The following is a 23469-nucleotide window of genomic DNA, read 5'->3' on the forward strand; positions in this document are numbered from 1 at the left end:
TCTAGTGGTATGTAGTAGAAATACACACACATTTTTTATGTGCACTGACAGTGTGGGGGTGGGGGATGGGAGCCCGCGTCATCGTGACGTTTCATCTCTACACAATGACCTTGAGTACAAAAATAGAAAAAAACAGAGAGTTGAAATATAGGGGGTGAAGGGGGACATGCAGCAGCAAACGTGAGTGAGTCACCATCACACTCCCTGCAGAATACTAAAAATAATAACAGCTGACATCCACACAATTTAGATCACAGGTTTACTTGTTAAATTGATGGAAACTTGCAATACAAAAATGTAATATCCTGACGTGTTACTGAGATGTTTCAGCAGCTGATTACTCAGTGACCAAAAGCACTCAAGAAAGAGATTTAATCAGCTGTAAAAAAGGCTGCCTCCTGCACTTTCAGAGCATCACTCAGACCTGTGAACTGTCCCACAGCTGCCAGTGTTTGCTCTGCCTGAACAGGTACCTGTGAAATCTGTGGAGGCTCATTTCTGCCAGGAAAAAAAAAGAAAAAGAAAGAAAAACATGTCAAGTTTTGGCCCATTAATGCTTTCCGCCTTCATGTGTGCGCAAGGATATGTGTGTTGTAAATTCTGTCATCCACCCGACTCAGCATGCAGCCCAAAATCTGTGGCTTGTTAGGAGAAGATTCTCCACACCTTTATAATCCATCATTGAAAGTGTTGTAACTGAGGTAGTTGCTGCCAGACTTCAGAGGAGCTTTGATTTGTGTATGCTTTACGTTAACAGCAACTAAATATAGTTGTAAAATCTAAATTGTCCAGATATCCTGCGGTCTGTCCGCCCACTATGCTTGCTAGTGAATAACCACGGACACAGTGCTACAACCCAATCTGTAAGGAGCTGCTATATCCTACAAAAAGTCTTTTGAAACATCCATGGAAGCCCCGAGTGTTTTAGACAATTGTAGACCTATTGTAGTAACAGAACCACGTCCAAATCAGCTCGTGCCTACAGATGCAGAAAGTATGAATGGGCCCTTAGGTGTGATTTTTCAAAAAATATGTCAAAACAATGAGATACCGACACAATGTTATGATCTACAAAGTCAAATTCTTGATACTTGGTCAAAATTATAAAGTGCTGCGTTACAATGAAGTGACCTTTGAAATACTGAGGTGAAATCAGTGAAAAAGTAGTGCTTGCTCTGTAAAATGTAACAAACATACGAAAAAATACTGTGAACAAAATGACAGGTATTGCAAGTGCAATATGAGTGATGACTTTAGTGGGAATTTTCTGAAACTCATTTACACTGAAACAAACATAAAAAAATTCTGTGATTTTACTTCAGTCTGCACCAAACTAGCATGTTCCCTTATGTCTGGAGAATATGACAGGCTGGAACATCTCTTTAACACCATGATGCTAAATATAAAATGGTTTGCTGTTTTGGTGATTTGGATATGGCACTTGGCTTCTGGTAATATTTTCAGTAACTGTTTAGCCCTAACACAAAAATTTGACTTCCTAAGTTAAAATCCTGAGATGATTCAAACTGACTGCACACTATGCTAAAATTATTACATAGCATTGCATCTGTTACTATTACACTATTAAATGTTTTTCTTTTCTTGGCAGAAGCATACTTCTGTAGCTTGCTTTGCATACTGACACAGTTCAAAACAACCAAGCCACAGGTCATTAAGCCATCCATCCATTTCACCAGTTCTTCTGTAGGTCTTATGAAAGGTGTTGCCGGCTGGTCGTGAGCTATCGTGGCTGTGACAAAGAGACGCCTTTTGTGCCCCAGGACAGTTGTTTAGACTGCAGGATGAGATGATGGGGCTCCTCTGTAAACAAACAGGTTACTCAAGTGTAAGTCCGCCATCTGCACCCAGCGTGGGCCCATCTACTGCTGTGCTTCACTGAGGGAGGAGCTCTCTGCTTCCAGTCCTACTCTCCTCAGTGATTCCGAGTACTTCCTCCTCCCTATGTTGACAATGTCCTCGATCTCATCAGCGATGTCTCTCCTGCCGCTCTCTATCATCGCAGCCACCAGCCTTGACACTGCCCCGGGTCCTGCATTGCTCTGTGCCCGGGCCCAGTGGAACAGCATGTCCAGCACCAAGGCGCCAAGGTTGTCCCTGGTAGGTAAAGCAGAACATACACATAAAAATTTACACTATATGCCTCAAGCTGCAGTGATCTACCAATGGATGGAAAGGTAACTCATTAATGTTTCTGATTTAAAACAACATTAATTATCACATTACTGCAAGATTGTTTTCTCCAAATAACCAGATATGTGCACCTCATATCTGCAGCAGTGACGTATAAATCAATTTTAAAACATTTCTTCATCCCTGCCTTTGTCTTGAGTCAGCTCAGATAGGCTAATGGATGGATGGACATTCATTCCTGCATCAAATCTAACTCACAAAACTGTCACCAGAATGTGTATATCTGATTTTACATGATGAATTTTTCTCCCACCTCCAGGATGCGTCATGAGAGGTTTTCTGAACACAAGGAGAAGGGGGAGGGCCAGATGAGCATCAGCCTGTATGTAATCTCCTGCAGTGTCCCAGATGGCTTAGTGATGGCTGACAGTGCAGATTAAAACAATCAAAATTCTGTACCATTTCTCTCCCATGGCGGGATTTCCTCCAATTACATGCCCTCTCCCTCCATCTTGTTTCCGTAGAGGCTTTGGTTGTGCCAGAACCCATGTGCACCAACTGATTACATCATTGACAACCTTTAACAGTAAATTTTACATTTTTATCTAAATCTCTGCTCTATTTTTTTATCCGCATGTATTAACTGTTGCAGACTTCAAAAGAGTGAAAGTGCATTTAGACTCTTTACAGACTCTTGCTGAAGGCATAAATTGTTCAAACGCCAATTTTAACCCCTTGACGTCTGAATTTATTTACAATTATATATTTCTGGTAAAATGAAAAGATTTCATTATTTTTTTGGTGGTATACTTCAGTAGTGTAGCGTCTATCTTGGCCTCAACACAAACACCCAAATGTAGATGACTTTTTACCAAATGAAAATATCTAATTTTCATCGGCGAATTACCAGTATTGCTGCAAAGACCTTTCTCACAGCAGACATTGTGACACATCGCAGCGAGAAGAGCACAGAAACATATGGCTCTATTTAAGCGTTCTTGTAAGTCATGAAAGTATATCAGTGAGCCAGGCTATACAATACTAGGGCCCTGAAACTGAAGCACCAAAGTGGAAATCAGTTATAAATCCATTCATTTTTTATACAGTTATATATAGTAATAGAAAATGTCTCTAAATAAATATGATTTTTTAAACTAGTTTTGTTAATAAGGGTTTCATTTACTCAAGCATAGATAAACATTAGTGCATTGGTTACTTACCAAATGGCCAGAAACACAAATATTTTTGTCCAGCCTGTCCTCAAACAAAAAACGACCACATAGGTCATCTGTACACGCCCGTATTACCACCCAGTGTTACGTTTTGACGTATGTGACCTCTGGCGGTTGAGTAAATATTGACACTCTGGAGTCGCAGGTGAAACGTCATCATGAACAAACTTTTATCTAACACTATCCCTGTCCCTATCCCTAACCCTAACCTTAACCATAACCCTAAAAACGTGTTGGGAAAGTGAGAAAAAAGCCATTTTGCGACGGAAAAGCCGTTTCGCGAATTAAATCCCGTAATGCGTTCGTTTTCCCCGTAGGGGCGCAAACGTTCATACGACGGCATAGGTCGTATTCCGGTGCACGGAGCAAACGACCGATGCGGTCGTATGAATATGAGGACTTCTTGTTTTTGTGAAATAGGGAACACAGACTCTAGCGTTATTCTGAGCCACAAGAAAACCTGTATTACATGTCCAAATGCATTCCCTGATAGAGGCTTGTTCTGTTAATTTTGAAAAAACTCTGCTTTTCATTCCTACCTGTACTTGTACTGGATGCGGTCCAACTCTTGGTAGCTCAAGCCAAGATTGATGCCAATAACACGCCAGTCCTGCGATATCTGAAGAGAGATGGACAGCAGGTTGGCCTCTGTCAGGTAGCCGCTCTCAGGGTCACCCAGGTTCAGAGGAGGATGCTGGAGCTCCTCCATGATGAAACTGTTGTCTGAGTTGAGTGCCTGCAAGAAAAATACACAAAGCGTTCCTTTCAGCTGGTGAAAGCACTTATACACTGAAGCATAATGAGCAGATCACATTTAGGACTAAGTATTCACAGCAGCAATGCTTACATGGACTTTGTTAGCAAAAATAAGCATCTAGTCTAGAAACTGAATAATCATGTTAAAGGAGAGGACATTTTAAATAGCATGAAGTGTTTTAGGATAATATGCAGAAGTTAATATTAACTTAAACACAATTAACAACTCAGGAAATTTGATCTGCCACTTTAACCTACGGGAAGTTTTAGTGGTAATGTTGCAAGCCACTGGCTGTCGAGTCCTTTCCTCTTTCTGGCAACTTCCTCTGGCAATTCACTGGGAATCTCCCCTCTGTAAAACGACACCTGTAACAGAGGGGCAAAGCACACTTGCAGTGTGTTGTCCAAACAATACTTCAATCATGATTCATGGGACAAAATAACAATGGCATCCTCTGACTGGCCTTGAGCTGAGAAGCTATGGTGAGCAAGTGCACTTTTTGATTTTTTTTGGAGAGAATATTAGGCGATCACAAAGATGGACATGGCCATACAATGTAAAACAAATGAAAATACCAAATAGTTCATTTTTTCAATGGTAGGTTTTTGTTCTTTATTAAAGGTGAAGTGGTATAAAAGCAGGGTGGCTTATGCTCTGTCCAGTTTAGAAGAATAATTCTAGTTGCACCTGTACTTCCTTCTATCTGATGACCAAGCATGCATGTTACAGAGCAGACAGGAAGAATGAAAGACCATTTCTCTATTCTCACAGTGAAACCAACATGAAATTTGAATGTTATTGTCCATTTTAGATAATCTAACAGGGGTGAGGTGTGATCTGTATCAAATTTTGCGCTGAATAATTCTGTATCTGACAGATTTTGGGGAGCTGATAGTCGATTTCCAGATTTCTTGATGTTTGAATATTGTGTTCTGATGTGAGTTGCACAGTTTATTACTGATAAGGATGGATCTTGAGCAATAAAGCATATATATAGAACACATCTCTTCCAGTTTTTGCACCTCTTTTCAAGGTGTTATCTTATTCATTATGGAAGGCAGCAGAGGCATCCTCATTACATATCTTCGTTACAACATAACATGCAGCCTGTGCATATGCAAAAAACAAGAATCTGGGGCGGGAGGATTTATTTTGGCTTTTTAATTAGATAATAATAGTGGAGAAAGACAAAAAAATGTAAAAAGGCTACAACATGCAGTAAGGGTGTGGGCTGTAGCAGAAAATTTTATTACCTCATAGTGATCTGCTGAAGGTAGCTCAGGGTGTAACCAAAGAGTTTTAAGAGACATATTTCATGTTTTCTTCTGATCACACTCAGCTACATGGTTTCGATTTGGATTTATTGGATCAGCACAGTGTTTAGCTGGCATTACAGGACAGATAACACTAAAAGAAGCCATTGAAACCTTGGCTGCTTTCTTATATGTGATTCTTGAATTCCTATCGTTTCACAGAAAACAAACCAAAACAGATTTAATATCTTTGAGCACAGTCAGGGGAATTTGTCAAAACATAGAGGAGATAATATATGTAAGCCGAGGCAGAGCATCCGTTTTTACTGTTTCCTCTCTCCCTCACAGAAACAAAGGTATGGTGTATGTGATTTTGAAGAGAGTGCAGTCATCTGAGGCCATTATTACTAAAAATGTTTATATAGCTGGAGAAGCATTATTAATCCTCACGCACTTAATTCCTTTCATTTTAAAAACAGGGGTTTAAAGATATGTATGTGGAGAGCGTTGGCTTTGCTTTTATCCCAATAAATCCTCTCTATGGTGTGTATGATTCTGGTATGCTTATCATCAGTATGCTTATCTGATGACATGGAGGAAGATAATACTGAGGGTGACTCCTTTTCATCTTTAGAACCTTCAGGAAAATAACCTGAGTATACATAGCAGCTACTTCACATGCAGCTTTGATAGATTCATGTTTTATTTGTGTTTTGATTGCAGGTTTTGACTAAATTGTAATTTACATTCTAGGACTTTACATTGTGATTGTAAATAATAAACCACTTTACGTTGAAAGGTGTGTCAATTATTTTCTATACGATGCAAAAAAAGTATTAGATGAAGTGTCTGAAGTTCGGTTTACACTGTGTAGAAGTTGCTGCACTGTATGTAGATGGGTTATATGTACAATCTGTTACTTATTGTTTGTTGAAACATACAGTAGGCCAGGTCATGCAGTCCTTGGAACTTCTGTATCACTATGTACTGTGGAAATGTACATTGCATAATGTTAACTATACATGTCCAAACAGTTTGTCAATGTTTGTCTTACTTGTCCTCTCACTGGTCCCTTCTGACCCTGAGCGGGACAGACGTACACTTCCTTCAGATTCTTCAGGTTGGAATAAAACACGAAACAAAGTCTTCCTTCTACACAGTCTGGTCTGTCTGGAGAAGACAGGACAATGTCAGTTTAAGACTTCTTGCAAAAAGCTGTGTCAGGAAAATTATTACACAACAGCACATTATAAGACCTTGGAAGGAAAGGGACCAAAGGAAAATTGTTTATTTAAGATAGAGCCGCAACAAGGACTTCAGACCTGTGCTGATATCTAAGCCTCTCTCAAAGCCAGCGAAGAACTGCTCTCCCTCCAGTAGGACACACAAGTCTGACGGCTGGGGACCGTCATATTGCTCTGATAAAGACTCCACTCTGCACTCTATCTGTGAAGGAACCGTCATAATCACTGCTTAGCATCTGTGCATACACTTTCACAAAGACACTCGCACCACTGACAAATGAGTTCAGTCAAACATCCTCAAGGCTAAGACACAAAACACACAGAGGCTGCTATAGGTCAGCTGATACAAAGGCTGTTTGTGGTGTCAGTAGCACTATTAAACTCCACAGTAGCAGCATAGAATGAAGTATTACAAACCCTGTTGGCAGGTAAACACTGTAGCAGAACTTGTGAAGGATCAGTCTTCCGCTGAAGGACGAGGAACTGAACTTTAAACTGTTTTAGCCTTTGGTAGACCTTCCTGACAACCCCACTAACGCAGGTGCGTGTGGTGTACCACAGCCAGTACCTGTGACAGTGCAGACAATGCAAAGGTGTAATAATACAGTGTGGTATAGAAATAAATCAGACACACATCATGAGAATACAGTACAGAAACCTACCACGAGAAATGTGTGATGTAGAAAATGGCATACAAATGGGTCACATAGAGAGACACTTGTGATGTGATGTCAGTCCAGGTTTGGGCAGTGGGGTCTCCATGGAGCAGATGGAGGCAGGACATATCAACTGTATGGCCTGTAGAAGCACCCAGCATGTTATTACATGCTAATCTCTTCTGTTACTACACGTGTGTAAAAGTCAGGATGGTGTAATATACCTGTGACTCCAGATGGCAGAGGGATCTGAACTTTGACTGGTTGCAGGAAATGAACACTGGGAGTCTGGGAGAGACACAGGAGGGGGCCGACTCTCGCCTGAGGATCACCACACAGTGACTGCACCTCTGACACAGACACCTCCAGCACCTTCAGATAAGGACACACCGAGATCTTGCAGATTATCGTACAAACAAACTGAAATATAGCACTGCTGCTTGCTGATTTTACCTGTAAAGTTACGGTACGAGTCTGCACAGTGGAGTCAGGAGGGAAGTGCAGCTTGACTCCAGGGTCAGCACTGGATACCAGCAGAGCTCCAGCTGGTGTAACAGAGCAACTGTCCTTTACTGGACGCGACACTGCCATAAACCAGGAGAAGTGGCTCACTGAGCAGCAGGCCAGCTACAGATACAAGAAGAAGTCATTTTTTCGACACCAACATTACAAGTTGTATTCTTTTGCAGTGTGAGGTTTGATGTTTACCCTGGCTGGACGTCCCCTGGGGTGACTGCTATGGCTCTCGCTCCCTCTCCGTAGATCAGTGGGCAGAGTGCTCCATGACTGTCCATCAAACCTCCGCACCACCACCTCCCTTTTTCTTGCCCGATGATATGGCACACATACCTCCACAGGCTGGAAGGATTTTAAAGATAACAACAATTTATCTCACACAAGTGCAAAAAAACATTCAGCAGAAGGAACAAAAATGATTACTAGATAGATAGATAGATAGATAGATAGATAGATAGATAGATAGATAGATAGATAGATTTTTTGACAAAAGATAGAAAACCGAGTCTTTACAACCCTTTACACACCTTTAAAAATGTAATCCCATGAGGACGGAGTTCCAGCGGACGACTCAGCAGGATGTCATGCTCCTCCAGCCACACCCACTTCCTCTGAGGCCTTCTCTCAGCCCACTCTAGTCTTGTGGTTGTCACCAGACACCCCGGGGGGAACACCAGCTCAGCCCCCCCTGGGATAAACACATGACACCCAGCAGACGAAACACAAAAACTATGGAACAAAAGAAGCACGACACCTTTAACGCTGCCAGTCAGATCTTCACTGACAGTATCACTTGACATAAGAAAATATTAACATACAAGGCCGACATTGTACCTGTGCTGAGTAAATCCAAGGTGCAACTCTGGAATTTTTGTTTCTGCTGGATCTGGTGAGAAAACAGTGATGAAATGGAGTGAATATACTGATGGCAAATGTATATATTGCATTTGTGGACTACAGTCAAAACAGTCTGAATCAATGTGAAGCTTTGTTTCCTCAGCTCACCAGGTGTAGGAGGGAGAGGAGGAGGTGTTGGGGGTCGTCCCAAAGGATTGTCACGGACATCTATTTTAAGCATAGGCAGTTTGTTCAGACATTGTGGGATCATGCGGAGGTCATTGCTGTAGATGACAAGTTCCCTGAGTGAAAGGAGAGAGCCTGAGCAATAAAGAAGACAGGATTATTTCTTTTGATGTCATTGCAATTACACACTTAAGAAAATGAGAATTCCAGTTGATTTCTCTGGTGGTGTTCTCACTCTTACCCATGCTCTCCGGTAGCTGCTTCAGCCTGTTGTGAGACAATTCCAGCTTAACGAGCTCCTCCAGAGACCCAATTTCATCAGGTAGCTGCTGCAGGAGGTTATGTGACACATCCAGTGTCTGTAGTGCTTTGAGATGACCCAGACTTGGGGGAAGAGACGCCAGCTTGTTCCCCAGGAGGGAGAGGGAGGTGAGGGAGGAAAGCTGGCTTATATCAGGAGGCAAAGCTGAGAGGTGGTTATAACAGAGAAGTAACGAAGACAGCGCAGGTAGGCTAAGCAGGCAGGATGGCAGACAGGAGAGCTGGTTGAAGGAAAGATCCAGGTGCACCAGGTGAGAAAGGGAGGAAAGACACGTTGGCAAAGTGGTGAGGAGGCCAGGCAAGTGTTCGCCTTGTGAGTCACATAAACAATGTCCTTTAATAAGAAAGATTAGTGCAGTTAGAAGCGAGGGAAAAAAACAGAATGATACCAAGATTATACTTCATATATTCTTGCATGTACAAGTTATACTGAGACTAAAAACTGAAAATGCAACAAAACAATGTGAAACAGGAGCTTTACACATCTAAGAAAGTAGATAGATGTTACTTCATAAAATGAGAAAAGCACCTCGAATAGCCAGTGAGCGCAGCCCTGTCAGATGGGGTAGGACGTCCAGAGCACCATCCAGGCCTGGTTTATCCTCCGAGCCCAGTCTCAGGTACTGTAGGCCCCTCAGCTGATCTGGGATGGACCTCCATAGCAGTGGCAATGCAGCGGCTCCTCCCTGGTACACGTCCAGGGTCATTCTTGTATCAGTCAACACAGCTGAGAGCTCCACAGAGGGAGGCAAAGGTGGAGTCAAAGACAAGACAGAAGCAGAGGAAGACGAGGACGATAAAGAGAAGTTTGTGGGGGGACAGATGGAGGAGGAGGAGGTGCAGAGACTTGATATGGACGGATCACATGTGTCCATGAGGCTGGAGGGAGACACTGAGGGAGTATCCCTCTCTGGTTCAACAACTTCTGCCTGGACTTCAGACATCACACCGCTGGATATTGTAGGTCCACACTCCTTGTCTGACTTCTCATCCCTGGTGGCAAGTCTCTCCCAAACTCTGCGAGCCAAAATATCTGCACAGATGTCTGGACCTCCATCTTTGGATGCAGGTGTAATTTCCATCTTGCCATCCTCAGATCTGCTTGGCTTCGTTGTCCGGCTGGCTGTCTGGTCTCTACTCTCTTCATCAGAAGCTGTATCTTTTTCGCTGTTTCTCTTCATTGAAGACACACCAAAGAGCTAAAAAACTAGCTGAGCTGCCTACAAGTCCAGTACAGTCCCGAGGTTTTCTTACTACATGTCCGTAACGTTACTCGTGATATGATTTACTATGTTTACTATCATAACAGCTACATAGAGCTAAAAGACAGCCATGTTTTCTAAACAAATAAGATACAACCATTAAAATAGCTAGCGTTATTAGCTAGTCACAGCTACGGTATAGCACTGTCATATTCAACAAATACGTCAAAGTTAGCTGTAAAGTTTCATATCTTCTTGCCGAAGTGGACACCTTTATGTTTCGTTACGTGTTGCTTACTTGTTTATTCGGTTTTCTTCACGAAACAACGACTAACAATAGTGTCCGTTTTGAACTGTTTACTACTCTGTAACACTACTTCCTTGAGCCTAAATGTTTTTAAAGACAAGAGGCTGCGTCACAAGTGCTTGTTCGCTTTTTTTTACAGCGTCTCCCGGCAAAGGACGGGAGGAGTCTACGCATGAATGTCGCATTAGAAGTTCTAGCCCCGCCTCTCTGGGTGTTCACGTACAAAACATTGAGCGCAACGATGTCGGCGCCGCCAAAGTTTCAACTGAGGGCGGGACGATTGTGTCAGCGTGTCCGGGAGAGGTCAGTCCCTGCTCGGCCAGAAGGCGGCGCTGTTTAATTTGCTTTACTGCCCTGTTGTCATGATTTGTGTGCTGATAAAACGCACACCACAAATGGCTCACCTTGTAACTACTTCACTTTTTTCTTTTTTTGGGTGGTGGGGGAGTGGGGATGTTAAATGTTTCATTTTATCATTTTTGCTACTGCATGGTTGTATTTATTAGGAGTTAAAGTTGAACTTGAGAACAGATATTTGATCTGGCACAAAACTGACTTTTGTGAAATGATGAGCAGACACATGAATATCATGATAAAAGTATTTACAACCCTCTGAACCCCATGCAGCTTCTGGCCGTTTTTAGTCTCTGTCACATTTTTAATTGGAGAGGGCTTGTTTACCACAGCAATATAATATCCTGCATCTCTATTGAAGACAACTCTAAATGTGTTTTGTGGAACAGAATAAATTTAAAATGCCATAAATTATAAAATAACTCCAAAAAAGTTGAATTTCTGCCATTATTTGTTTTACAAATAAATTTAAACTTGGAATTAAGATGTACACCATTTTTCCAAGTGCCTACAAATGTTACCAATGTTAGGGGAACACGGGAGCTACACATGCTATGGATCATATCTATTACTATTGATTTGGTCTATTTACATCAGAATATTGTTTATTTTCCTCTCATTTTCTCCTGTTGTCTTCTCTCTGCTCTGTGTAAACACGGCCTGGAGTTTAGCCGAAAAATCCATGAATTTTTCCTTTGTTACTGTTGGCCTTCACTGAAATGACTGGGTGCAGAATGATTCCATTGTTTTTAAATGTTCAGTTCAGTACAGATGGTTTATTTTTGGTGAATTTCTAAATGTTACACATAGAATAAATCGAAATTGGTAGAATATCTCACACTGCACATTATATGATACATCCATAGACCATTGAGAAGCTGAAAATCTTTATTATAGCTGTTGTTTTTACATTCTTTGGATGTGATGAATGATGTAATTTTGCAAATTAGGGTTCAGGGGTTAAAAGGGTTAATTTTAACAATTCTTCTGCAAAAAAAATAGAAAGAAACCAAAAAAGTCAAAATACTGTCATGAAGGTCAGCTTCATTACTTATATGGGAGCTCATATTCTGAGACAAAGCTGTAATAAGACCCAAGACAATGACTGTTGGATAGGTTTAATGAGTGTGGCTTTGGGATAATGTGCTGCCATGTGCTGTTTGATGGTTTCTCCTCACAGCACTGGGTGAAAACCCTGGTGAGGCCTACAAGACAAAGAAAATATCAGTTTTAGTAACATGATAAAGTGATAATTATTAACTGAATGACTATAGAAGTTGGAAAGTGGCAATACTTTAAGAATGTGTAAATTGAAAAATTTGAGATGGCTCACCTGTCTTTTTTTGCCTCAGGTGTTCCAACCAAAAGAGGAACACCTTTTTAAAGGTTCTAGAAGGAACCAAGTGCAGGTGAGGCGAGGATGAGTATCATTCAATCAAAAAAAATCAGTCAAAATGTATTTGTCGAGCATTTTACAACAACATGAAAGAAGACCAAAGTCCTTTCCATTAGCATGATAAAACAAAACAATACCATTTTGTTATTATAAAACCATATAACCCATAAAAACAAAAAAACATGAAAACCATAAAACCATAAAAACCATAAAACCAAAATGCAGCACAGATAAATCGGTACCATTTCAATGAGACATTTTAGGACAACATGAAAATAAAATAGTCGTAGGATTCAAGTAATAATCTCTGCATGTGATCAAATAAATACATTGCTTAATGAGGATGTCGGTATTCATTTTTAGGAAATAGATACATAGTTTTAATGTTTGTATAAAAGATATATAGCATTTTTATGAATTTCTTGTGTGATTATTTTTGGTTAAGCCTTATGTTGGTAGGTCTGAGGGGCTGATTAAGGGCTGCCTTTAAAAAGATGGCAGTTGAATGAGAGCCATAGAGTGCCACAACACGCCAATTGACCACCTTGCATTGTTTTTTTTTTGTGTGTTTTTTTTCTATTTTGTGTGTTTTTTTGCTTTTGTAATGTGAGTGTCAGTAAATAAACACCAGGCTTGTTTGCTGTTATCTCCCCTAGCACCTGCTTTTTTTTCCAGCCGCAAAACGGTCATCCTAACAAATGCATTTATCTGTTTAAAAAATTACTACCTCTCTAAGACTCACTTTGTAAAGTGTACTTGCATAAGTTTTATGTGATCTCTTTCTTGTGTTCATTCGTCTTTAAAGGGTTTTTCATCTTGTTTTTCTTTTATATATGTGACCGATTGACCGATCAGAAAGACAGCATTACATATTGTACAAGAAATGATGTGAAAAGTTCATCTCTGTTGTAGAAACCATTCACTGATGTAGAAAAGAATTTGATCGATTCAGATGCACAGTCTGCCAAAGGCCAACAGTCAACTATTTTGGGTACAACAACAAAATATTCCTTAGAAAACACCACAGTGCAGCTGTTATCTTCAGGTCAGACACATTTCACTTCTATCGGTCACTTAAGTTGGTGCTGATCCAGAGTGATGTCTCTTTGTGAATCCACATGGAGCCCCTGGAGATGTGAATCCCTCTGGAACAGCTGGTACACAGTTAGTACAAACTCGATGAAGCAGAGGTTTACTATTTAAGAAAATGTACTAGCTGAAGGTGGTTTCACAATACTCTCTAGAGAACCAGGATGTCCTAAACAGAATCTGAATCAGTTCCAATTAAAGAGACTATTTGCTGTTTAATTCTGTGAATACATTATTCAAAGAAATGTTACAGGAAAATATTTCAGAGTTATTGCAGAATGTACTTCAGATGCAAGAGACTTGGGATTTCAGTGCTATAACAGTACTATTGTTGGCTGTTTTGTAACCAGGACACTGCAAACAGGCCAGATTTGTCCATCCTTACTACTAGGAAAGATTTTTTATTTTTTTTGCTGAACAAAGTTGCGAAAAAATGTCAACGAGGCCATTCATTGCAGTAGCCGTATGTACCTAAGCCCATTACTCACGTACTATGTTAAGCGCCAATATGAGGTACTTGTCTAGAAGTTTTGTCTTTGATACCATTCTGTGCGTCTACTCCAATGCATTTCAGAGGAACATATTATATTTTTACTTCACAACATTTATTAGCCAGCTTTAGTTTGAACACAAATGACATTTTTTGCAGCCAAAACATATGAAGAACCTATAAAAATATATTTTGTTGTAGATTAATGTATTCAGAGGTTTATATAAGTGCAGCTGAAGGTAGTTGAACAATCAGTCAGTTTGTGATAGATTTGCTGACTATTTTCAGAAACAATCAATTGATTAGAGGGGAAATAATCAGCAGATTAAGCCATAATGAAAGTAAATTGCATTTGGATCCAAAATTGTTCAAATTAAGCTCCACCTTTACAAAGCACAACAGTAAAGTTCTGATTTTACATTGCAGAGCCATGATAATCTTTTAATACAACTTGTAATAATGCAACAGTCACAGAGGATGTTTTTCTGCATTGAGTCCTTTTATTTTTTTAAATACTTGAATACTTTTACTAAAGCATAATTTTAAATGCATACTTGTAGGCATTTTTACAACGGTTATCAGTGTTTTTACTTAAATGAATACTTCCTCACGGATTTATTGATAAACATTGAAACAATGAAAGTTTTTGTTGAACTGCAACAACTGCAGATAAAAAAAGTTTACACAACTATTAGTACCTATTATTGCGGGCTTGTTTTGATCGATCTGTCGACAGCAGCTTAAACTCATCAATATTGTATCGCAGAGAATCAATTCACATTCTTCCTACAGATAACACATATTGTGAAAGAAAGTCCCAACACGACCGAGTTTGGATTTTCAGGACATTTCCCTGTCAAAAATATGAACATAAACAGGAAGATATATTTAGAAAGGACAAAACAAAACTTGGAACACCGCCTGGGGACAAACAGCTGTCACAGAGATGTGTGACCGCTATCTAACTTTACGGGTTATCGGCGGTGCCGATTATGATTGGTCACATTATCACCGCTTTCCACTGTGATTGGTGTACTTGTTCTGCGTTGTCTATTCTGATTGGACAAGGCGGTTCGCTGACCGCCCTCCTCCAAATACATGCTATCAAAACAGTCGCTGTAAAACCTTGCTCAGGACTGGTTTTATTACGCTTTGCTAACGTGGTACAGCTTTGGCGTTTTTATTTTTGTTGTATTTTTTTCACTTAGCTCAATTTGCTACTCTAAATAAAGAAAGGACTTCTGCTGCTAGCGAGAGGCTTAAAACAATTAGCAGACAAAGTCCAGCGTTGCTCGGATAGCATATGAACAAGAAACACTGACACATGTGAACAGTGTCCAGCACTAAAAGCAAACTATTAGATAGTTTGTTGTCAGTATCTGAAGGTGGTCAGCGGTCACACTGTTTGCCAGCGACTCCAGGACCAGTGGACACAGGACGGTATGTTTCCCTTAGACTCTCCGTGGAACATCTCCTTCGCAGGTTGCGGCTTCCTCGGTATTTACCACATCGGAGTGGCGAGCTGTCTGCTGGATCAGGCGCCTTTTCTGGTCAAACATGCCCGACACATATATGGAGCATCAGCAGGAGCTCTCACCGCCACAGCTCTGGTCTCTGAAGTATGTCTTGGTAGGTACCTTTAGGATATCGAAGCATTTTTGCACACTAAAAGACTAATAAACTCCAGTTCAGATAGCTTGTGCTCTAGATGTCTTGAAATAAATGCACCTGCAGCACCTGCTGAGCCCTCTTCAGCTCAGTGGTGCACCTCAAATACATTATTTTTTCTTATGAGAAACCATTCACACAAATTATTTTGCAAGAGTAAACCTTTCGGACACACAGAAACTTATTGAAAATTGTTCTATAACAGTCACAGACTGTCCTGCAAATATATGCTTTTCCAAATAGAGAGGTATCAAAATTTATTTAGTAGTTGCTTCAGTTTCTTGATTTTAACGTAGTGAAAGCAGCATTACCACATTTATTACTATCCATCACATCTAAGAGTAGATACAGTGCAAACAAGGATCTAGACAGGAGGAAACCTGGACAAGAACCACAAAACAAGTTCAAGGGTGATAAGAGGGCCTTGGTGTCTATAAGCAGTACAGACTGAATAGGATTTTTTTTCTTGCATGAACTTTAACTTAACACTGGATTAGAAAAGTTTTATCTCATATTAATCCAGTCATTTCTAGGAAAAACAGTGTTAATTTCCTTCCATCCCTGATCATTCCCTGTTATCCACCTGAGTATAAACTTCTCAACAGTTCCCACACTTTCCTTTTGACTTTGAACATTTCACAGGAGAGACTGGTGCAAACATCATCCAGGTTGCCAAAGAGGCGAGGAAGCGATTCCTCGGACCCATGCATCCCTCCTTCAACCTGGTGAAGATCGTACGTCACATGCTGTGGCGCACTCTGCCGACTGACTGCCACCACCGGGCCAACGGGCGACTGGGAATCTCTCTCACAAGAGTTACAGACGGTGAAAATGTCCTGGTGTCCCACTTTAACACCAAGGAGGAGCTGGTGCAGGTACGCACAGGATGCTGTGGAGTTGTATCACAGTTGCATCAAATTTAATACCCCAGTGCTGTCAATGTGACAATATTTTGGGGATGCTCATAAGTGTCTTCAGGTTGTAAATGTGTACAGCAACATTTAGAGAAGTGATCATTACATTGTAGAACTTAAGGAAATAGTCAGTGTATATTTCTCAGCAACAAATCAGAAAAATATGTGAACTCCTTGAGTCAGCTCTCAAGCAAAGTGCCAAACTGCTCTATTTTAAATTTGTCTTATGTGTGATTTTCCAATTTCTGACTTTTCTTTGTTACATAATTGTAAACTGAATATTTTTGGGTTTTGAATTTTTAATAACTTTGAATTAAAATGACAGACTTTTTTTTCTACCATTTTCTGACATGTTAGCCACAATCAATGTCTTGACATAACAATTTTCAGGTTATAAATTATAAAAATATATATTAGTTGCAACAGTAATTGATAACCGATTTTCATTGTTCTCTGTAACAGTGACAATGAAGATCTATTCTATTCTATTTATAAATATTGTATTTCATTTTAATGCATTCTTTAAGACCAAGAAAATAAGGACACCGCTAATATAGTAAATAATGTTATAATATCCATATAACATTAGTATCTTGTTGTATCTCTTGTTGTATGCTGCCTCTTGACCAGGTCGTTATCGAAAATGAGAACTTGTTCTCAACTAATGCACCTGGTAAAATAAAGGTTAAATAATAAAAATAAACAAAAAATAAAAGTATCATTGAACTGTAATGTCTTAATGACCTTTTTTTGTTTTCATTTAGGTTTTCTTCAAAGATATCAGCAAATGTTCAACAATTTGTTCAATAACTACATTTCTTATTCGCTTAATTTGCCTTATATTCTTTTTTGTTCATCAGGCGTGTATCTGCAGCGCCTACATCCCAGTCTACTGTGGCCTCATTCCTCCTACACTGCAAGGAGTGGTGAGTAGATTCTCTGTTTTTCACCAATTCTGCAATTTTCTGTGGCCTCTTTTTTTTGCTAATGAACAAAGTTACTTATCCATTTGCATGGATTTTAAATGATGAATACATGTTGTTGCCCTTGAAGGGGTGTGACGGTCGGCCCAGCTTGCTGCTTTGGTTGGATTATTTACAGCGTTTCCTCACATTGTGTTTTATAGTTCCTACTCCTGCCACTTTTTTTCTCCTGTAACTGTGCCCACCAGAGCCCTCCCTTCCTCAAGAATGTGTTTGTTTTGAATAGCACGTGTGTGCAAACAATGATTATAAAATTCCTCTGGAGTTAGTGCTTGTCAGGGATCTCACACTAAAGGGGGAATACAGCTTGTGTTTTTGTTACTGGACATGTTTCTAGCGCAAAGGTTTTCTGGGAAATATCATTAAGCAATACCGGCGGTCCTGTCCTCCCTCTGTGGCCTTTGTGATGAGTTTTAGGAGCTTACATGTGCTTGTGTGTGTGCCGGGCTTGTGTCCAAAATTAGAGAGTGACAGAGCCAAATGTGACCGTGCTGGGACCGGCTTGAAGGTTGTTGCGTCCCCTCCTTCCCCCACAGTGGCCCAAGTTCAAAAAGTTGATATCACTGGGATCTTATCTGCTGAAGCACACACTGTCCGCTTCCAAACAAACATTTATCATCAAACAGGATACGATGCCGCTATGACGTCATGTTTCATAACTGCTCCATGGTCAGATATGTTTTCCATATCTCTGATTCCCAGTGACATTAGGGCTGTCTTTCTTTTTATTGTGATACTAAGGTTTTTTTTTTTCATTTTTAATCATTCAGCGATATGTTGACGGAGGAATCTCGGACAACTTGCCTCAGTATGAGCTAAAAAACACCATCACTGTGTCCCCGTTCTCTGGAGAAAGCGACATCTGCCCCCGGGACACCTCAACCAACATCCACGAGCTGCGTTTCACCAACACAAGCATCCAGTTTACCCTCACCAACCTCTACAGAGTTTCCAGGGCGCTTTTTCCTCCAGATCCCATGGTAGGTCATTTGAGTACTATCTTCCAGACAAACCGTACAGCGTTACTGATACATTGATTTACTCAGATCAGCTGAAGTGAACTTAGTAGACTTGTTTGCCTCATTTATGAAAGACTTATGTGTGTATCTTTATTTTATTCAGGTTATGAAGGCCATGTGTAAACAGGGATATAAAGATGCTCTACACTTTTTAAAGAAGAATGGTAAGAGTGATTGAGTTATTTCAAAGTTTTTGTACCAAAAACAATAATTGATCTTTTGTCCCTTAGCTAGAAAATATCAGTGTGTACATTCAGTATCACCTGATATGCTATCACAACTTGTGCTTCCGTTACTCATGTCACCAAATCAATAGACTGCTTGTCCTTGTGATTAGGCTTGTCGTGCTTCCTGTAGTTATGTACTTGTTTTTTTTTTTTTCTTTTGAAATGTTTAAGAACACAGTCAATGTGGTTTAACATTTAAAAGTATATTAATTGTTTCAAACTCATTGAGAAATTACCTCATATCAGGGATACATATTACATAAATATTACGCAAAATACTATTTTATTTTCAGGACTGTTTAATGTCGACGGACCCTACAGAGACAGACCCCTGCTTGTTAATGAAGAAGAAAATGAGGATTTTGATGAAGATGAAGATGAAGATGATACTAAAAGTGAAGAGGAAGACAAGCCAGACGTAGAAGCGAAAACAGTGATGTTTCTTGTCAAGTCCTCACCAGAGGAGCACATCATCGAATGCCTCCCACCTAAAGTGCACAAAGGTAACATGACTTTCGGACTTAAAAAGAGAAATGTAAAAAGGATTAGATGTGGTTTAAAATGAAGTGTATGCACCATAAGTTAGATCTAGTCCTGCCAGTCATCAGTTTACATTTATTTACCTTACACAGTAAATTATACAGACTTACAAATGACTTAAATGAAAAAAAAATCATTCCTGTATTTTGTTTTAAACAGTCCAGGTTGACTTCTAACTGCTCTTCTTTCATTATCTTTTGTTGCTTCTTCTCAGATCAGCTCATCTTTTTCCTTGTATACAGTCCATTTCCCCCCAGAATTTTCCAAAGTGTCCAGCTGCTATCCTGAGTTTAAGAGGTCATGATTCAGCCAGTGCGTTGTAATGACCTTTGAACATGCTAGAGAGTATCAAAACAATTCAATATCCCTCTGGATCATGCTATCTCGTGTTGATTTCAGGAACTCAATGCTGAGCTCCCTGGGAATCCTGTAGCATCGAATCTCCCCCACAGTCTGAGCTTCTCCATCCCAAATGGGATATATTTTCTTACATAACCAAACAAATCAATGAGTGATTGGCATTTTTGCGCCCACGCTGTCTCCAGCGTTGCTCTTGTATTAACAGCTGTTTACTGTTTATGTCGGGTGTAGTGACAAAGCAAATTAAGTACTTCCTGCTGAGTAATTACAGGTTTAATGTGATGGTTTGACAAACTGAAACGATGTCAAGTTGAATCATCAGAACGGAAGCCTTTTACATAAATAGTGACACATTTGTTAGTTTTTAGTACATCTTAATTTTTGCAGTGGAAAACTAATGCATTGATTTCCATTTTACATAAAAATATCTAGATTAGCCAGAATAATCAGTCTAATTCCTTCCTCCTCATTGAAAACCAGTTTGGAAAGTAGGATAAATATGTTCCAAATTCAAAACAGCAAGTAATGCTTGTTTTCAACATGATCAGTTATCTGCAGCATGGACCTTGAAAGTAGCGGCATCAAAACTGTGCCATTGCTCTTGATGTGGGGAGGTTGTTTTTTTTTTATACCCAACTCTTACTTAACAGTACTTTTCCTTTTCCTGTTTTCTTTGCTGGTGAAGAATACTGCATTTGTGCATTTAAAGTGGGACAAGGACATGTTGTGCAGACAGAAAACATTATGTTCACTGAAATGAACCAAACCGTATAATCATTTGATATGCTTTAAAACACAGCTTCTGTTTGGGTGTATTACTACTTTTTGCACAAAGAGGGGTAATTGTGTGTCTCTGCCTCCCCCTGCAGCTCTGGTCGAGGCCTGCATGGAGAGGAGGAGTCTGGCGCAGTCGCTAGGCAACCTGCTTCCTGTCAGGATGGCCTCAGCCATGATGCTCCCCTACACTCTGCCTCTGGAGTCTGCCATGTTCTTGACTCTCAGGTGCTGTAGGACTTAATTACATCTGCCCCCAATCCCTCAACGTTTGATCTGCACCGTGTATCTGTTTGAGCTTTGTAAATGCAGCAGCTTAAATTGATTTTGAGATGGATTTATTGATTGTTGGAGCTAATTGCTTTTTAATTGTGTTTTGTTGGCTGTGGCAGAAACTGCTGCACTTCCACTATCTTACAACCCCTAGATTTACCTTCTGTCAATTGACTGATAATCACGTGTTCCATGTACAGACTTCTGGAGTGGCTGCCAGATGTGCAGGAAGACGTGGGGTGGATTCGAGAGCAGATCATGAAAATCCTGCAGCGTGCTCTTCGCCAGACCTCCAGAAGTATTTCTCGGAGTGTATCTGCCAGGTAGTTAACTGCATTTACACAGACATTCAACTTTCAGTTTCAGCTGCCGACATATGCCTCATATTTACAAAGACTGTAGTTGTAATGCCATGTCTATACATCCATTGTTGGTCCAAGCTGCTAAAGTAACATGGCTGGATTTTAACCTGCTTAAATCTGCAATTATTGATTATTTTAGCAAATTGGAAGTGAAAGGAAGAAGATATGATTGAAATCTTCTCTTAGGATGATAAGCTGAACTTGTTTGTGAACTGTTGCTTATCTACATATGCAGCAGTTACACAACGGCGTTATGGTTCTCTCAGAGAGTTTGACCTGATCACAAATTAGTAAATTATTCAAGTATATTTGTTTTCTTGAAAACGACCAACTACATTTGTCACATTAAGAGTAAACAAAAGAAATTTAAGGTGTTAATATAATGCTCAGAAAAGCAGAAAAATAAGTTCAGTCAATAATTCTCAAGAAATTCATCACAAGCACATTCACACAATGACATTTAATGCGTTGTTGGTATAAGATTTCTATTGTACCTGCGTGAATAACACCTCACTGCTTATTCACGCCTCTGTGTGCTGGTAAATGCTCCTAATAAACACCAGGTTGTTCTGTCAGCTGGAGCTGCACCAATGCCAGGCCCTCCCATCCCACTTCAGCTCCACTAGCCTGTTTCCCACCTGGGTGAACGGAAGCGGTTCTCCAGTCCAGGATGTCTTCGTACGTCTCGACCACTACAAGAAGCAGCTGCTGGCTGGAGTCCTCTGTATCGACATGGACCTGCAGGGCTCCTTTAAAACTGGAGTTATGTCACCAGACAACAGCCCTCCACCTAGTCTCTCGCAAGAAGGCCTCATGATGCGCAGTCTTCATATTCCACAAGATTCCAATTCTGGAAAAACTCAGACTGTCACCTAAGAGCTTCTAATAGGCTTCTGTTGCTGCAGCACTGAGGTTCAAACATGCTTATCGCAGGGCCAAAACATATTTAAAGAATTTAAATCAGATTTGAATATCTGTTTTCTGTTTTGTGACCTAATTGGCTCCCTTCTGTAGTGGTTGAAAATGGTAATACATTACCATAGTTACACTTACTATGTATTAAGTTGTTCTGGATCAACGCATGACCCTAAAATAACTGTTTAGCTACAGTAGTCATGCAAGCCTGCAGACATACTCTATGTCAGTAAGTGTATTCAGACTTAGCACAAATGCTCAGTCATGTACAAACCTGAATTACAGGATGGTACAAACAAAAATGCGCACTTGAAGTAGCACAGTTAAAACAGACGAGTGTTTATGTTTTTAGTGGAATGCAGTCAGACCAGCAGTTAAGCAGCATTTTCCTGCTGCATCCGGTTATGAGCTTTAAGTTACTTCAGCTACACAGGCAGTGTAGGACTACAGCAAAAAGAAAAAAAAAAAAGGCTATGTTTGCACCAATCTGTTACAACTAGTTACTCCATTTATGTCATGCAAATGTCAATGCACTGTTGTGAAAAATCACATTTTATTTCTAAGTCTGTCTGCATGTAAAATACAAAAGTGCTTTTAGCAATCATAGACTCTTGTTTGTTGTCATCATGATTTACATGTAAAATACAACTCTTTTAGAACTTATGTTAAATCTTTGCTTTGAGTTGCTGCTTAGAAAACTTTTAAACAACAGCTGGGATGCTGTATTACATTTCTTCTGCTTTTACAGTAAATCAAATGTAGGATTTTTAATTACTCAAAGAATCCATTTGATTTGAATTTTACTTCTTCTTCTTAGGTAATAACCTACCTATTTAAATGCTTCACTTGTACTGTGTACAATATTGTCTTCAATCAAGATGTGCCTTCAACTTCAATGAAATGATTGCCAAGTGAATACAACATATTGTAAAAATGTTGCAGAGGATAATATTTATGTGATCATTAAATAAAGTGGACAACATTAACTTTGTGTTTTCATACTTAGCTACTCCCACATTAACCAGAAAGACTGTGATCTACCGTGAAAGGTGTACAGATTGGAGGAACAGCAAATACGCCCAGCAGTGACTGAACGGTGACTCATGAAACTGAATGAGTTTATGGCAGGCTCTCAAATGATTCAGCGAAATAGGAAGCATTTACTGATTATTCCTGAACTGTAAATACGAAGGGCAGATATAACGTATCTCTTTTGTGTACTACAGGATAAAGTTGGCTGACCACAAAAAGAAGCAACATAAACATTGAAATCTGAAAAATGACAGCAGGTTGGAAAGAAAAACTGGAATGTGTTCCTGGTTCGTTTTACTGGTACATTTCCCAAAACTTACTCTTAATACTCTCCTCAGAAAATTAGAGGCTGCAATGATACATTCATAACTTCTACAATAACCACTGATATCTGTTTGGTTTTGTCAAAAT

At 39.9% G+C, this 23469-nt stretch overlaps 2 protein-coding genes and 1 long non-coding RNA gene across 4 annotated transcripts; 2 read left to right on the top strand and 1 right to left on the bottom strand.

Annotated features, from left to right (window-relative positions):
- Window positions 1-242: 242 nt before the first annotated feature.
- pidd1 (p53-induced death domain protein 1) lies at window positions 243-10904 on the bottom strand. Its single transcript, XM_022197903.2, has 15 exons — window positions 9683-10904; window positions 9074-9487; window positions 8815-8967; window positions 8644-8695; window positions 8337-8538; window positions 8002-8151; window positions 7747-7920; window positions 7518-7665; window positions 7300-7435; window positions 7055-7205; window positions 6716-6839; window positions 6448-6563; window positions 4398-4505; window positions 3923-4119; window positions 243-2115 (listed from the first exon to the last, which is right to left on the bottom strand). Exons 1-15 carry the CDS (start codon window positions 10332-10334, stop codon window positions 1881-1883), a joined length of 3012 nt encoding a protein of 1003 aa, XP_022053595.1. The 5' UTR covers window positions 10335-10904; the 3' UTR covers window positions 243-1880.
- Window positions 1994-2761, top strand: LOC127535213 (uncharacterized). Its single transcript, XR_007943934.1, has 2 exons — window positions 1994-2118; window positions 2471-2761. It is a non-coding gene; the product is annotated as an uncharacterized LOC127535213 (long non-coding RNA).
- A 4187-nt stretch (window positions 10905-15091) lies between the features above and the next one.
- On the top strand, window positions 15092-23012 carry pnpla2 (patatin-like phospholipase domain containing 2). 2 transcript variants are annotated; one of them, XM_022197905.2, is made up of 9 exons: window positions 15092-15620; window positions 16302-16534; window positions 17434-17499; window positions 18327-18536; window positions 18679-18739; window positions 19096-19305; window positions 20572-20704; window positions 20950-21072; window positions 21688-21906. In XM_022197905.2, exons 1-9 carry the CDS (start codon window positions 15434-15436, stop codon window positions 21755-21757), a joined length of 1293 nt encoding a protein of 430 aa, XP_022053597.2. In that variant the 5' UTR covers window positions 15092-15433; the 3' UTR covers window positions 21758-21906. The 2 variants fall into 2 exon arrangements, with proteins under 2 accessions (XP_022053597.2, XP_022053596.2); XM_022197904.2 differs by having other exon boundaries at window positions 15093-15620; window positions 21675-23012.
- The last annotated feature ends 457 nt before the right edge of the window (window positions 23013-23469 follow it).

The sequence above is a fragment of the Acanthochromis polyacanthus genome, chromosome 8 (assembly GCF_021347895.1).
Source record: "Acanthochromis polyacanthus isolate Apoly-LR-REF ecotype Palm Island chromosome 8, KAUST_Apoly_ChrSc, whole genome shotgun sequence".
Taxonomy (NCBI): Eukaryota; Metazoa; Chordata; class Actinopteri; family Pomacentridae; genus Acanthochromis; species Acanthochromis polyacanthus.